This window comes from Chiloscyllium plagiosum, chromosome 4 (assembly GCF_004010195.1).
Source record: "Chiloscyllium plagiosum isolate BGI_BamShark_2017 chromosome 4, ASM401019v2, whole genome shotgun sequence".
Classification (NCBI taxonomy): domain Eukaryota; kingdom Metazoa; phylum Chordata; class Chondrichthyes; order Orectolobiformes; family Hemiscylliidae; genus Chiloscyllium; species Chiloscyllium plagiosum.
The window spans coordinates 13,128,020-13,143,311 of NC_057713.1; the positions used below are offsets into that span (position 1 = coordinate 13,128,020).

Here is a 15,292-nt window from a genome sequence, read left to right on the forward strand (position 1 = left end):
TTTAGAGGGATATGGGCCAAGTGCTGGCAAATGGAACTAGGTTAGGTTAGGATATCTGGTCAGTATGGACAAGTTGGACCGAAGGGTCTATTTCCATGCTGTACATCTCTATGATTCTATGATAACAGGAAAAAGTCCCACAACATTGGCTCTCGTTCTCTCAGAAACTGTCAGCTGGGTATCTGATCATTTTGCCATTGGATCAGTTTCTTTTTATTTATTCCATGAAAACTCATGATTTTCAAAGTTAAAAATCACACAACACCAGGTTATAGTCCAACAGGTTTAATTGGAAGCACACTAGCTTTCGGAGCAACGCTCCTTCATCAGTTGACAATCACCTGATGAAGGAGCGTCGCTCCGAAAGCTAGTGTGCTTCCAATTAAACCTGTTGGACTATAACCTAGTGTTGTGTTATTTTTAACTTTGTACACCCCAGTCCAACACTGGCATCTCCAAATCATGATTTTCAACACCTCTATTAAAATCACCTCTGCAATAGGAAGACTAATATGTAACCAAGGCGTGTGCGCGCACACACACACAATAACAGGACCACCAGGCCACACTAGTAGTACTCTGAGACAGAGGTAACTATTTTACAAGTCAATTGATTCCAATGATGTGAAATTTAGCCCAAGTATTAGAGGCTTTAATCTTTTTTAAGTTTTTAAATCTTTCACAGAATGGTTACAGCACTGGCTCTCTGAATAAGCAATGCGTCCGGTGCCGCGTTCCAGATTTTTCCCTGGAACACTGCACATTCTCCCCGTCTTCCCTCTTGAATGCTTCGATTGAACCTACCTTTCATTTTAATTATGTTTCTCAATTCACTTTCACTCTAGAATCTGTACATATCAAAAAGAGTAAAACAAGTTTGACATATGAAATAAAACAAGAATGTAAGACTATTTATTAATGAACAACTATATTTTATTTCTATGCCAACATTCCACTCAGTAAAATGAATAAAACCTTGAAATAAAAGATTTAAAAATAGGACTTCTTTTTAAAAAATAGTCATCTCATGTGTCTATGTTTACAGACTGTTACACTTTGTAATGAAAACTGTACTTGATGATAATTACAATGAAAACCAGTTACAGACACATCAACATTTGGATTCAGTTATTCTAGAGTGACATTGATGTTTGACGGTATAGATTATTGGCACCGACCACTGTTTTAGACCATGTCCAATGTTGCAAGGGAGGTGGTGGTAATGCCACTGGAACAGGCTAATGTTTTGGGGGATATGGTTTTAATTCCAACCACCAAATATCCATTCAATTAGTAAAATCAAAAATACAAAGCTAGCCTCAGCAATAGTGACCATGCCAATTATCATTAATTTTTGTAAAAATCCAATCTAGTTCAGGAAATCTTCCATTCTCACCTGATCTGGCCTACACTAAATTTGTTTAATTGCCCTCTGAAATGTCCAAATAAACTACTTTGTTCAAGAACAGTTAGGATTGGACAACAATTGCTGCCTTGCCAGCAACACCCACATCTCATGAAAGAATTAACTGATAATGGGTTGTGGTATTCATCATCATCCACTCTGCTCTCTGACTGACCCATTTAAATCTGATTCAAATGGTTTTCAGGCCATATAAAACATAGATGGGATTGCATCTAAACAAAGAACCATTTAAGTGAGGAAGCAAAGATGTAATCCATGACTTTTATTTTCTTCATTAGTAGGTGAATACTTCCTGAATTTGTTGAAATATTAGATAACAGACAGGAGATTAACCTGGACATCAATCAGAATCGTGACCATTAGTTAGATTTTGGAAATTGCTGATATTTTATACAATCACAGTTATTGTTCCAGATTGTTGCACAATCCCATCATGCATCACTATGTTTCTGTCAGAAACAGAGTACCAAATTTTAAATAAATTATACTGAAGGTTGGGAGAGGTTCGAACTTAGTCTGTGCATTAAGGAGCTGACAGGACCAGATGCGATTCTGGCTTTACACCTCATCGAGCACTTCACTCCATCAAAATCAATATAAAACCATAAGTCTACCCGTTAGATTTATCCCACCATCAGACTCTCCAAAACATTCAACAGCAACAGTAGAAAGTTCAACCAACGTAGTTCATAGAAGATACATATTGTTGATGGTCGAGGAAAAGCAGGACCAGTTTACTATTATGATTTTTGTTATAAATACCAGTGCAGTGTGGACATCATAGCTGCTTGTCTCTGTTAAGTTATTTGTAAGGTTTCAGCGTTGTGATTTTGCTACAGTTCCACCAGTGCATGTTCTGAAATGGTCATTATTTGCACAGCGAGTGACTTGTGTCTTCAGTGCTATCGTCCCGTTTATAGGCCACAGGCTGCAGTTCCTTAACAATCTGATACGCCATCTCCAAAGTGCCAGCTGCCACCACTCTCCGAGACATTAGGTCCAGTGGTCCTCCTAGAAAGCAGATAATCAGAACTGAAGGCTGCTCTGTAAAAGCAGGTTGCACTTTTCACAAACTCTAGATAAAATTTGGATGCTGTAAACTTGGACAACGCTGGTAAGAAATATCAACGTGCTTGGTATCAACACTCAACTTATCTTAATGACGTCCACAAAGCAATGATATCAATAACAGAAAACCTGGGAGCAAGTGAGGGAGGAACAGATGAAATTGATACGATTGACAACAGTCTGTTGTCAAATGATCTGAGTCAATAAGTTCACTCCTTATTAATGATGGTGCTCAGCCCTCCCCCACCAACACTATGGCTGTACCTACACCACATAGACTGCAGTGGTTCAAGAAGGCAGCTCACCACCGCCTTCTCAAGGGCAATTAGTGATGGGCAGAAAATGCCATGCCCACACCTAATGCTGCTGACAAAAGGGAGTAGGTGCTGTGGAACAGATGATGTCCAGACAAAAAAAATGTCAAAATAAGTGATAGTGGTGATGGGCATAAAGGAGGGATTGAGGTGCAAAATTGGCGTTATTGATAGAGATGGTTACTTGAAAATAGGTTGGCTTTGCACACAACAAACAAGAAATGGGGACTTAGAGGAGAAATGTAATCAAAACAGAAAATAGAGGTCCTGCTATGAATTTGTTGAACTCAATGTTGAGTCTTGGAGCCCGTAAAATGCCTAGGCAGAAGAGGAGGTGCAGTTTCTCCAGCTTACATTAGGCACCGCAGCAGACTTTAGATGGAAAAGTAAGCACAAGAGCAGGACGGTGTACTGAAATTGCAAGCAACTGGAAGGTCAGGGTTATTCTTCTGCAAAGGCGTCACCCTGTCGGAGTTTAGTCTTGTCAATGTAAAGGAGACCATATTGTGAGCAGTGAATACGCTAGATTAGATTGAGAAAAAACATAAATGAAATACTGCTTCAACTGGAATGTTTGGCACCTTGGGCAGCGAGGAAAGAAGCCATGCGGGGAATGAGGGAGTGTTAGGAACAATGAATGAGTAGACCAGTGTGTCACAAATGGAATGGTCCCTGGGGAATGCTGACAATGGAGGCGAGGGAGATGATATGTTAGGTGCTGGCACTTCTCTGGAGGTGAAAGTGAGGACTGCAGATGCTGGAGATTAGAGTCGAGTGTGTGCTGCTGGAAAAGCACAGCAGGTCAGGCAGCATCCGAGGAGCAGGAGAATCGCAGGTAAAACTCTTATGGATGTGGAAGGCTCCTTTGGGGCTTGGACGGAGGTGAGGGGGGAGGTGTGGGCGCAGGTTTTGCAATTCTTGCAGTGGCAGGGGAAGGTGCCGGGAGGGGAGGGTGGGTTGGTGCGGGGCGTGGACCTGATAAGGAGTTGCAGAGGGAATGGTCTTTATGGAAAGAAGGTAGGGATGGGGAGGGAGATATATCCCTGATGGTGGGGTCTGTTTTGTAGGTGGCGGAAATGGCGGAGGATGATGCATTGTATATGGAGGCTGGTGAGGTGGAAGGTGAGGACCGGGGGGTTCTGGCCTTGGTGCGGTTGGAGGGGTGGGGGCTCAAGGGCAGAGGTGCACGAAATGGATTTTCCTGCTCCTCGGATGCAACCTGACCTGCTGTGCTTTTCCAATACCACACTCTTGACTTCCCTGGAGCTGCTAGAATGGTTTAGAATGATCCCTTGAATGCAAAGGCTGGTGGAAAGTGAGGGCGAGGCAAAACATTGTTGTTCTGAGAGGAAGGGAAAGGGGTTATGGTCGAAATGTGGGAAATAGGGATGGATGGGCACTGACTTTGGTTGAAGAATAAGGAGGAAATATCAGAAACATCTCTGCGAAGGTGGCATAATCAGAACAGATACAAAAGAGATAGAGAAACAGGGAGAATGGAATGGAATTCTTCCAGGCCGTAGGGTGACAGGATGTGTGAGCAAGACATCAAGGACATTGGTTGGCTGGTTGACCAGGTTTGTTGAAGCCAGGATGAAAGAGTCCTAGCCTTCATATTAACAAACTGTCTCCTGCATATTTCATCAGCGACACTGCTCTCAGGTTATAATTGGTGGACTCAAGCTAATCAGCTAACTGTTAGATATCAGAGGGAGGCACCCCCAGTCCACATAAACAGAAGGAAACAAGGTGAGTGTGGTACTCACTGGATACTAACTCAGAACGTTACCAGGGTTGGAGGGTTTGAGCTATAGGGAGAGGTTGAATAGGCTGGGGCTGGTTTCCCTGGAGCGTCAGAGGCTGAGGGGTGATCTTTTAAGGTTTATAAAGTCATGAGAGGCATGGATAGGGTGGATAGACAAGGTCTTTTCCCTGGGATGGGGAATTCCAGAACTAGAGGACATAGGTTTAGGGTGAGAGGGGAAAGATATAAAAGAGACCTAAGGAAGGTCTTTTTCATGCAGAGGGTGGTGCGTGTATGGAATGAGCTGCCAGAGGAAATGGTGGAGGCTGGTACAATTGCAGCATTTAAAAGGCATTTGTATGGGTACATGAATAGAAAGGGTTTAGAGAAATATAGGTAAATGGGGACTAGATTAATTTAGGATATCTGGACGGCATAGACGAGCTGCACCGCAGGGTCTATGATCGCGATGACTTTAAATAGAGAAGGAATGTGGGACTAGAAGTTTTGAGGCTGCGATTCCTGGCTGGATCTGATCCCAAAAAAACTGAAGTACCAATACTGGACCAAATTCATTGGCCGGTGCCCCCTACCTGCTGTATCTATCATGATTCCTCCAGCCTCTCCCACAATGACGGCAGCAGCTGCCATGTCCCAACAATGGAGGCCAAACTGGTAAAAGGCATCAACATCACCCGCTGCAACGTGGCAAAGATCCAGAGCGGCACTTCCCACAATCCTGATCCTAGGAACCGATAGAAAACAACAAACAAAATAAGACCAGTGTGATTCATAGAATCCCCACAGTGTGGAAACAGGCCCTTCGGCCAACAAGCTCACAATGATACTCCGAACAGTATCCCAGCCAAACCCATTCCCTCTACCCTATTACTCTACATTTACCCATGACTAATGCACCTAACCTACACATCCCTGAACACTATGGGCAATTTAGCATAGCCAAATCACCTAAACTGTACATCTTTGGACTTTGGGAAGAAACCCATGCAGACCCAGGGAGAATATGCTCGACGCTGGAATTGAACCCGGGTCCCTGGCGCTGTGAGGCAGCAGTACTAACCACTGAGCCACCGTGCCACCCCAATTGAAGTCCAAAATCTGCACAGAGAAGATTGTATTCGCTGTTAGGGACTAAGCCAGGCCACTCAAAACATTCTTAAGCAGGTAGCCCAGACCATAACTTTGCCATTTGTTTCAGTAAGTGTACAGTGAAAATTACCCAGAATTAGTTAGCTAGATTGACTACTAGATTTTAAAAAAGACAAAACTTTATTCACAAAATTACACAGTGAAACACAAAGAACAGAATAAAGAGCCCTTACAGAACTCAGTCTATCAAACTAGAGGTAATTATGCCATTCTGAATCCACACAATGGTCCCAATAATCAAACCCCCTTAAAAACCAGTATAAATGAATGGAACAGATGTTTACAGGTTGAAGTTAGAAGGGCAGACAGAGAGAGTTTGGTTCCACACAGCTCACTGTTGAACTCCCAACCAGCTGACCACGCCCCTTTCATTATACAGGTCACTTCTAAAACATGACCACTTTGGCCTGAAATCTCACTTGTTTAAATATAAACAAGAGGCTTCTGAAAATCCTTTTCATCTCTTTACGAAACCAGACTGACTGGAGCCCAGGCTGATTTATTACCTCACTGAAAAAAAATCAAGGACGGAGTATCATTGAGGCAAGGAACAGCTTATAGAGAAAAAAGGGACAAGCTTTGTGACATCACTGCCCACCAAACATAGCTCATTATTCTTACTTTAAAGATTTGGAAATTTGAAGGCTCCTTCCTTTTAGAAAAGAAAGGGGTTTGAAGTGCTGTCCTCATTTGCAGATTTGTTTAGCTGACTATCTCCAGTTTCTAACCATGGCCATTAAAGTGATGATTTTTAGATCTACAGGTTATCTTGTTTCTAGTGATCAGGCAAAGGCATGGAACATGGAGCTTGAACAGGAGGGCCAGAATTGGAACATGCAAAGTTCTCCTGAGTGTTATCCAGCTGGAGAAGGCTATAGCGATAAAGGGATCAGGACACAAGGATGAGTATTTAATATCAGAGCCTGTGAAACACTAGGATGCAGGTCAGTGAATAATTGAGAACGGAGAAGAATGAGAAGTGATCTCACTGAAAGATGTCGCATTCTTTAAGGACTTTTCAGGGCAAATGCTGAGAGAGGATGTTTCCTCTCATGGGAGACTGACATACTCTCAGAGTGAAAGGGTGCTAATTTAAGACAGAAATGAGGAGGGATTTGTTCAGAGGATTGAAAGTGCCTAGACCTCCTCGCCACAGAGAGCTGTAAGGACAGAGTCCCGGTGTATGATTAATTAGATATGGATAAGATAGATGGTGTAGCCAAAATTCTTGATAACAACATGGGGGTTTGGGAGGTGAATTCAAGGATTTTTGGAGAGGAAAGGGAGTTTAGACATAACATGGCAGTTTGCAACGGTTAGAGAAGAAGACCATAAGATATACATAGGAGCAAAAGCAGGCCGTTCAGCCCATCAAATCTACTCTGCCATTCATTAACTCCACTTCCTTGCTTTGTCCCTATATCCCTCAAATGCCTTACTGATTAAAACCGGTATCTCAGCCTTAAAATACTTAAAGGACCCAGCCTCAGTATCCCTCTGCAGTAAAGAATTTCACAGATTCACTATTCTCAGACACGAAATTCCTTCTATTCTGTCTTAAAATGTGCAACTCCTTATTGTGCCCTCTGGAACTAGACTTTCCCACAAGGGAGAAACAACCTTTCTGTATCTACTCTGTCAAGGAGGCTGGGGATGATTTTGTAGAGGCTTAAAAAATCATGAGTGGCATGGATAGGGTGAATAGCCAAGGTTTTTTTCCTGGGGTGGCAGAGTTCAGAACTAGAGGGCACAGGTTTAAGGTGAGAGGGGAAAGATTTAAAAGGGACCTAAGGGACAACTTTTGCACGCAGAGGCTGGGTGGGTGTATGGAATGAACTGCCAGAAGAAGTGGTGGAGGCTGGTACAATTGCAACATTTAAAAGGTATCTGGATGGGTATACGAATAGGAAGGGTTGAAGAGGGATATGGGCCAAATGCTGGCCAATGGGACTAAATTAGTTTAGGGTATCTGGTCAGCATCGACATGTTGGACCGAAGGATCTGATTCCGTGTTGTACATTTCTATGACTCTAAGTCTTCGAAGAGTCTTGTTTCAATAAGGTCACTTCTCATTCCAATTCCTAGGAGAAAGTGAGGACTGCAGATGCTGGAGATCAGAGTCAAAAAGTGTGTCATTCCTGATGAAAGGTTTATGCTCAAACCGTCGTCTCTCCTGCTCCTCGGATGCTGCCTGACCTGCTGTGCTTTTCCAGTGCTACACTTTCTGACTCTCATTCCAATGAGAGTCCAAACTCTCCTCATAAGAAAATCCCTTCACACCAGGATCAATCTATGAACCTTGTGCTACTTGAATATCCAGGACTACTTTTAGAAGAGATGGTGGCAATTGATTACAGAGTTTGAAAGGGACAGGGACAGTGCCAGATGAGAGTCATTTAAATTGTCAGTTCCCATGGGAATCAGGTGGGACAGTCGAGTGGACAACAGTTTAGAGACAATTAGGTCAAAAGATCAAATGGTGAGGTGCAAGGGAAGATATTGAGAAGATGATGGGAAATAGTAGAGGAACTAGAAAGTCTGTATTGTAAACAGTTTAACATGAATAAATGAAGGGAAATGCCAGAAAATAATGGAAATACAGAGCAGTCGACATCCAAAAGAGAAAGACATTTGCTGCTTTTGAGAATAATCTCAAACATCTTCAATCTTTGATATGGAGGTGCTGGTGTTGGACTGAGGTGGACAAAGTCAGAAGTCACATGGCATCAGGTTATAGTCCAACAGGTTTATTTGAAATCACAGACTCTCAATGCACTGGTCCTTCATCAGGTGAAGTGGAAGGAAGTGCACAGGCAAAGAATATATCAGCCGAGAGATAATGGCAAGAATAATTCCAGGTAATTAAAAGTGTCAAGATCTAAGTCCAAATCTGTCAAGAAAATATTGAAAGTCAGGGCTGTTTTAAGTTTTTTAATGTCTCCTTTCATGGGATGTGGGCCTCAGTGGCAAAGTCAGCATTTGTGGCCCATCCCCAATTGCCCTGAAATTGAGAGTTTTGCTAGGCCAGAGAGTATTTAGGAGTCACGTTCCTGTGGGTCTGGAGCCACAGGTAGGCCACATTAGGTCAGGACAGCAGATAGGCCTTCGAGGGAATTGAGAGTGGTTCATGGATACCATTATTGAGCCTAGCTTTATTTATATGACTGGAACTCAAATTTCACCAGTTGCCGTGGTAGGGTTCAAAGTGGCCTGTGGATTACTCACGTAGTGGCATTAAAACTTTACATCATTCTCTCAATTAATGACATTCAGACCTAAAGAATTTAATCCTTGTTAACACTTTCTAAACCTCTTAAATAACCGATACTTTTATTATTCATGCTTAAACCCCTCAGATTTTACTCTGCATTTGGAAAAGGTTTTGTCATAATTTTATGATAATGGATCAGGAGTAAGTAGCCTTCCTTCATTGCAAAAGAACATTTCAAAGCTCTTTTGAACATTGGTTAATAGCTGCATTATTTAGACCATCTTACCCATGTGCTGGCACTTTTAGTAACCTCTCCATATTATTAAACAGCAGCTTTACTGCCATTGGATCACGAATCGAACCAAGTTCTGTTAATATCAGAGCCTTTGACAAGTCTGGAAGAGAATACAGAAAAGTGTTCAGTGAACTTACAGTAAACCTCGTCAGATCAGCACAGCTCAAAACAAAAAAGGTGTGTGTTGCCGGAAATTAGCTCCAAAGTCCTTTGAATTGCTGTATCCTTTTTAAATGATTGGCTTGCTCAGGACAAGAGGGCTGTTCAGTCTAAAAATCAGCATTGAATAAGTGGGGGCCTGGGGAGCACATTGTTTAATTCAATGCCTTTTTCACTTCTGCAGCTTGAGTTCAAACACACCATGGTTTGAAAATCTCCCTCGCGGATTATATTTCACCCAGAAATTATCATGGTTTATATCTGAATGGAGGAGACAAAATATGAGAAAACTCTTTCTGATTGGCTCACACATCCATAAAAGTTTTCAAAATAAGACATTACACACGCTGTATAGCACAGAAACAGGCCAAAATGGCCCTGCTCCAGCTGGGCCACCTCCCATCCTCCCTCAGCTACATGTCTCTCTACTCCTGAAGAGAAGCCTCAACATTGGTTATTTATCAGAGGTATTTCTACCATCACATTCATTTTTATTTTTATATGCAATATTGATTCTAGAGCACCAAAGGTTTCCTGAATACTTAGCTTTGGTACATACAAAAAGAGGAACCAGGATTCACAAGGAGGAGGAAGCTCAGATATGTAGATATTTTGGAGAAGTTGGGATAGTCTTCCTCAGAAAAGAGAGATTTGATAGAGGTGTTCAAAATCACGAAGGTTCTGGTCAGATTAGACAGGGAAAACCAGCAAGAACGAGAGGTTTAAAAGCAGGATAGAGATCTGAGGAGAAATTTCATGTGGGCTATTGGCTATGATCTGTGGGAGGGGGGGGGGTGGTATTGGGAGACAGATACAATCATATTGTTCAAGAGGGAACTGGATTATGAGCAAGAATGAGCAGGGTTGTGGTGAGAAGGTAGGGAACTATCACTAGGTGTATTGCCCTGGTGTATTGCAGAGTCAGATGCAATCCAACCTGAGCAGGCAATGTATCCCCTCTGAAACACAGCCAGGCTTTGCTGTACCTCCTGCTTCCCAATTTTCACCTTTCCATTATCTCCACTATCACCTGATATTTTGTCTTCCTTAGTAAACATTGATACAGAATACTCAAGTATTCTCGCCTTGCCTGGAGTCTCTAAATGCACTCTATCACCTCATACTAGACCCCCTTACTGTTTACATCTGATAGATGATGTTTGAGCCCCCTTTTCTATTAATTGCCACTTTATTCTCATCCTTTTTTGGTCAATTTTACTTTCCTCTTCACTTCTCAATCTATTCCATTTGGTCTGGCTCTCACTCTAAACAAAAATTTAAAAGTGTTTATGATATACATTAGAGGAAATTCCTCTTGTTTCATCATGTTCTCCATCTTCCTCACCATCTAAAGGAAAACTGGCATTGCTTCCTATACCTGTGGTTCTTGTTGGAATGCACCCAACATGTTTTCCCTCCATGTTCACCCACTACTCCATTACAGCTTGTCTCGCCAGTCTTGACTAGCTAGAACTGCTCTTTTCCATTGAGGTCAGCTCTCTTCCACTTTGTATGTTCCAGCTTAGATACTTCTTTTCCATTTCTAATGTACACCTTATGATACAATGATCATTTGACCCAAGTGCTCTCCCACAGCTAGTTGGCCATCTCATTCCCTAGCACCAGATCCAGTAATACCACAGGTCAAGGACGTTCTCTCGAGAACAGTTCACAAATTTCTCCTCTCCCTTATCCTTCATATGAATGTTATCCCAATTGGCATTTCATAGAATTCTTAGTGTGGAAATAGGCCATTTAGCCCATCAAGTCCACACCAACCCTCCTAAGAGCATCTCATCCAGACCCACCTCTTACCATATACATTAAACCCTGCATTTCCCATGGCCAACCCACCTTAGCCTGCACATTCCTGGACAATATGGGCAATTTAATGTGACCAAACCACCTAACCTGCGCATCTTTGGACTTTGGGAGGAAACCAGAACACCTGGGAGAAACGCATTCAGACACAGGGAGAATGTGCAAACTCCACACAGATAATCACCTGAAGCTGGAAAAGAACTTGGGTCTCTGGCACTGTGAGGCAGCGGTGCTAACCACTGAGCCACTATGCTGCCCCCTTGGGAAAATATCACCTCTCTAATTCTTGCAGATTTGCTCCTCTAGCTCTTTCTCCAATTAAAGACCTACACAGAGTAGCATAGACATTATCATATCCTTTTGTTGAACTCTACTAAATGGAATCTGTCTTTATCCCTTGAAAAACATCTTCCTTTCCAACACCTTCCCTGATCAATACTGTCACCTCTTGTCCCAATTTTTCTTCCCTGTACTTTCTGATCACTTTGAAGCTCACCATTTCTAAAGCCTGGATTCTGTTATTTTCACAACATTATAGTCCCATATAAAAATAGGTGTGTGTATGCTTGGAACTCACCAACCTCATTCACCACTGAGAGAGTTTATACACGTCCACTTGACATTTCGTATTTCCCATAGTTCTATTTAGACTCTTTCCTGATATGGTCGCATTTAGACTCATAGAACCCCTACAATGCAGAAAGAGGCTATTCGGCACATCAAGTCAGCACTGACCCTCCACAGAGTATTCCACTTTGACCCAGCCCTCCACCCTAACCCACATTTACCATGGATAATTCACCTAGCTGCACATCCCTGGACACTACTGACAACATTACTGAAGGCTCATCACCCACAACTTGCTGCTCCCTTAGATTAGCTGTACCAGTACAGTTACAACACTGGCAAGTACCCGACAATGTGAACAATTTCCGAGTTGTATCTTGTCCACAAACAGCGGGACAAATCTGACCCAGCCAATAACTGCCTCATCAGTCTACTCTTGATCATCAGTAAAGTGATAGAAGGAATTGTTGACAGCGCTGGGAAACAGCACAGGGTCATAGAGATGTACAGCAAAGAAACAGACCCTTAGGTCCAACTCGCCCATGCCCACCATCTTAAATTAATCTAGTCCCATTTGTCAACATTCGGCCCATACCCATCTAAATCTTTCCTATTCATATACCCATCCAGGTGTCTTTTAAGTGTTGTAATTGTACCAGCCTCCACCACTTCCTCTGACAACTTGTTCCATACACGAACCACCTTCTGTGTGAAAAAGTTGATTTTAGGGTTCCTCTTATATCGTTCCTGTCTCAGCTTAAACCTATGCCCTCTAGTTTTGGACACCCCTACCCTGTGAAAAAGACATTGGTTATTCACACTATCCATGCCCCTCATGATTTTACAAACCTCTGCAAGGTCACCCCTAACCCTCCGACACTCAAGGGAAAATAGCCCCAGCCTTTTTCAGCCTTTCCCTATAGTTCATTACAGCATTGTTTCAAACATGGACAAAAGAACTGTATCCTAGAGGGGAGGCAAGTGTGACAGCCCTTGGCTTCAAGGCTGTATTTGACCAAGTGTGGAATCAAGGAACCCGAGCAAACCTGGATTCAATGGGAGTCAGGGGGAAAAGCCCCATGAAGTGCTCAGAGACGTTTGCCCGTATGGGGTGCACTAAGGTGCCATTTCTATTCTGTACAACTAGAGAGTGGGGCATGTGAATGGGCTGGTGAAAGGAATAGTGAACAAGGAAATGACCAACAACCCCACATTGCCAGAGGCAATTCCATTACTTTCTTTACTCTTGTTCCCTGAGTTCAAAGTTTATTCAAATAGCCATTTCACCCAAACACCCAAAAGCATTAAACAGAGAAAGTTAACAAACCTGTCTGAGTAGATGCCTGAAGTTTCTGCCCATTACAAAATGCTCCATGGCCTTTTCTGCCAGTATATAACTTCTCTTCAACACAGCTATAAATTACGCCAAGTTCAAGCTATTGGGGGGAGAAAAAAAAAAAATTAGGGGAAAACAGTGTCATCAGCAACCTGGCATTCTACAACAATATATTTATATAACAACTTTCACATTAAAAAGCTGCTGTACAGAGGCCTTATGACACTCTAATGACACCGAGCCACATAGGGAGGTGTAAAGTAGATGGCTAATACTGGAGTCAAAGTAGTAGCTATTAAGGAGTATATTAAAGGGTAAAATGGGATAAAGAGAGGCATCTGAAGTCACAGCCACCAATACGGGAGGAATTAAAACTGGGCATGTACAGGTGGCCAGGTATAGATGGGTGTAGATATCTCAGAGGGTTGTGAGATTGGAAGAGAGGTTGGAAGAAATGAGAGACATAGGAAAGGGCAAGATTGTGGAGAGGGATTTGAAAACAAGGAAGAGAATTTGAAAAACCAAGATGTTACTTGACCAGGGGTCAGTGTAAGTAACGAGCATAAGGATGGTAGGTCAACATGGGAAGGCCGTGGCCTTGTGGTATTATTGCTGGACTGTTAATCCAGAGATCCAGGTAATGTTCTAGAGACCTGGGTTCAAAGCCTGTCACAGCAGATGGTGAAATTTGAATTCAATTGAGAGTCTAATGATGACCATGAAACCATTGTCAAGTTTTGGAAAAGCCCATCTGGTTCACTAATATCCTTTAGGGAAGGAAACTGCCATTCTTACCTGGGCTGGCCTACAAGTGACTCCAGACTCTCAACAATGGAGTTGCTCTTAACTGCCTTCTGAGCGATTAGGGATGGGCATTAAATGCTGGGCTAGACAGCAACACCCTCATCTTATGAATGAATACAAAATGTGAGGTCCAGATTAGGACACAGGCAGAGTTTTGGATGGCCTCAAGTTACAAGAGGTTAGAATGTGGGTGACCAGCAAGGAAGGCATTAGAATAGTCACACCTCAAGTGTTACAAAGGCCTAGAGGTAGGTTTCAGCAGCAGGCAAGTTGACACAGGAGCAAATGCTGAGCAGGATTACTGAGGTGGACAAAGGCATTCCTAATAGTGGTGTGAATTTGGACTCAGAAGATCAGATTGGAATGAATAATCACACACCAAAGTTGCAAACCATCTGGTTACACTTCAGTCAGTGCCACAAAGAGGAATAGTGTCAGTGGCCAGGGAGAGGAGTTTGTGCTGGGGACTAAGACAATGGTTTTAATCTTCCCAATAACTAAAGTGGAGAGAAATTCCTGCCCATCCATTACTAACTGTGGGACAAGCAACCTGGAGATGTTGACAGAGAGGGCAAGACTAAAGCTGAACATCAACAGTGCACGTGAAACTGGTCGTTGGGAAGCGAAAGGAGAGAGGCAAGGGATGCAAGAAGGAGGGGAAGAGAAGCAGGAAATGGATGGAAGACAGACTTGCATTTATATAGTGCCTCACATGACCAGGCGTCTCAAAGCATTTAACAGCCAATGAACGTTTTCTTAATCAAAAGCATGGGAATTGCAGCAGCTGGTAGATGCATAGTAAGATCCCATAAACAACAATGTGATCTTGACCAAATAAATTGTTCTTTTGTAGTGTTAATTGAGAATATATATTGGCCATGTGTCCAGGGATAATTCTTAGCTCTTTTTTTAAAAAAGGTTTTGGGGGCTCTTTTACAATCTCTGGAGCAGATAGATAGAACATAGAACATAGAAGAATACAGCGCAGTACAGGCCCTTCGGCCCTCGATGTTGCGTCGATCCAAGCCCACCTAACCTACACTAGCCCACTATCCTCCATATGCCTATCCAATGCCCGCTTAAATGCCCATAATGAGGGAGAGTCCACCACTGCTACTGGCAGGGCATTCCATGAACTCACGACTCGCTGAGTAAAGAACCTACCCCTAACATCTGTCCTATACCTACCACCCCTTAATTTAAAGCTATGCCCCCTTGTAATAGCTGACTCCATACGAGGAAAAAGATTCTCACTGTCGACCCTATCTAAACCCCTAATCATCTTATACACCTCTATCAAGTCACCCCTAAACCTTCTTTTCTCCAATGAAAACAACCCCAAGTGCCTCAGCCTCTCCTCATACGATCTTTCTACCA

General features: G+C 42.8%; 1 protein-coding gene across 1 annotated transcript in view; it reads right to left on the reverse strand.

The window, feature by feature from the left end:
* Positions 1 to 915: 915 nt before the first annotated feature.
* impa2 (inositol monophosphatase 2) overlaps positions 916 to 15,292 on the reverse strand; it is a 42,428-nt gene continuing 28,051 nt past the window's right edge. Inside the window, exons 5-8 of the mRNA XM_043687741.1 lie at positions 13,103 to 13,211; positions 9,220 to 9,328; positions 5,146 to 5,297; positions 916 to 2,437 (exon numbers count right to left, since the gene is read on the reverse strand). Of these exons, the coding sequence (XP_043543676.1) occupies positions 2,295 to 2,437; positions 5,146 to 5,297; positions 9,220 to 9,328; positions 13,103 to 13,211 (513 nt within the window). The 3' untranslated portion in view covers positions 916 to 2,294. The remainder of the gene's footprint in view (positions 2,438 to 5,145; positions 5,298 to 9,219; positions 9,329 to 13,102; positions 13,212 to 15,292) is intronic.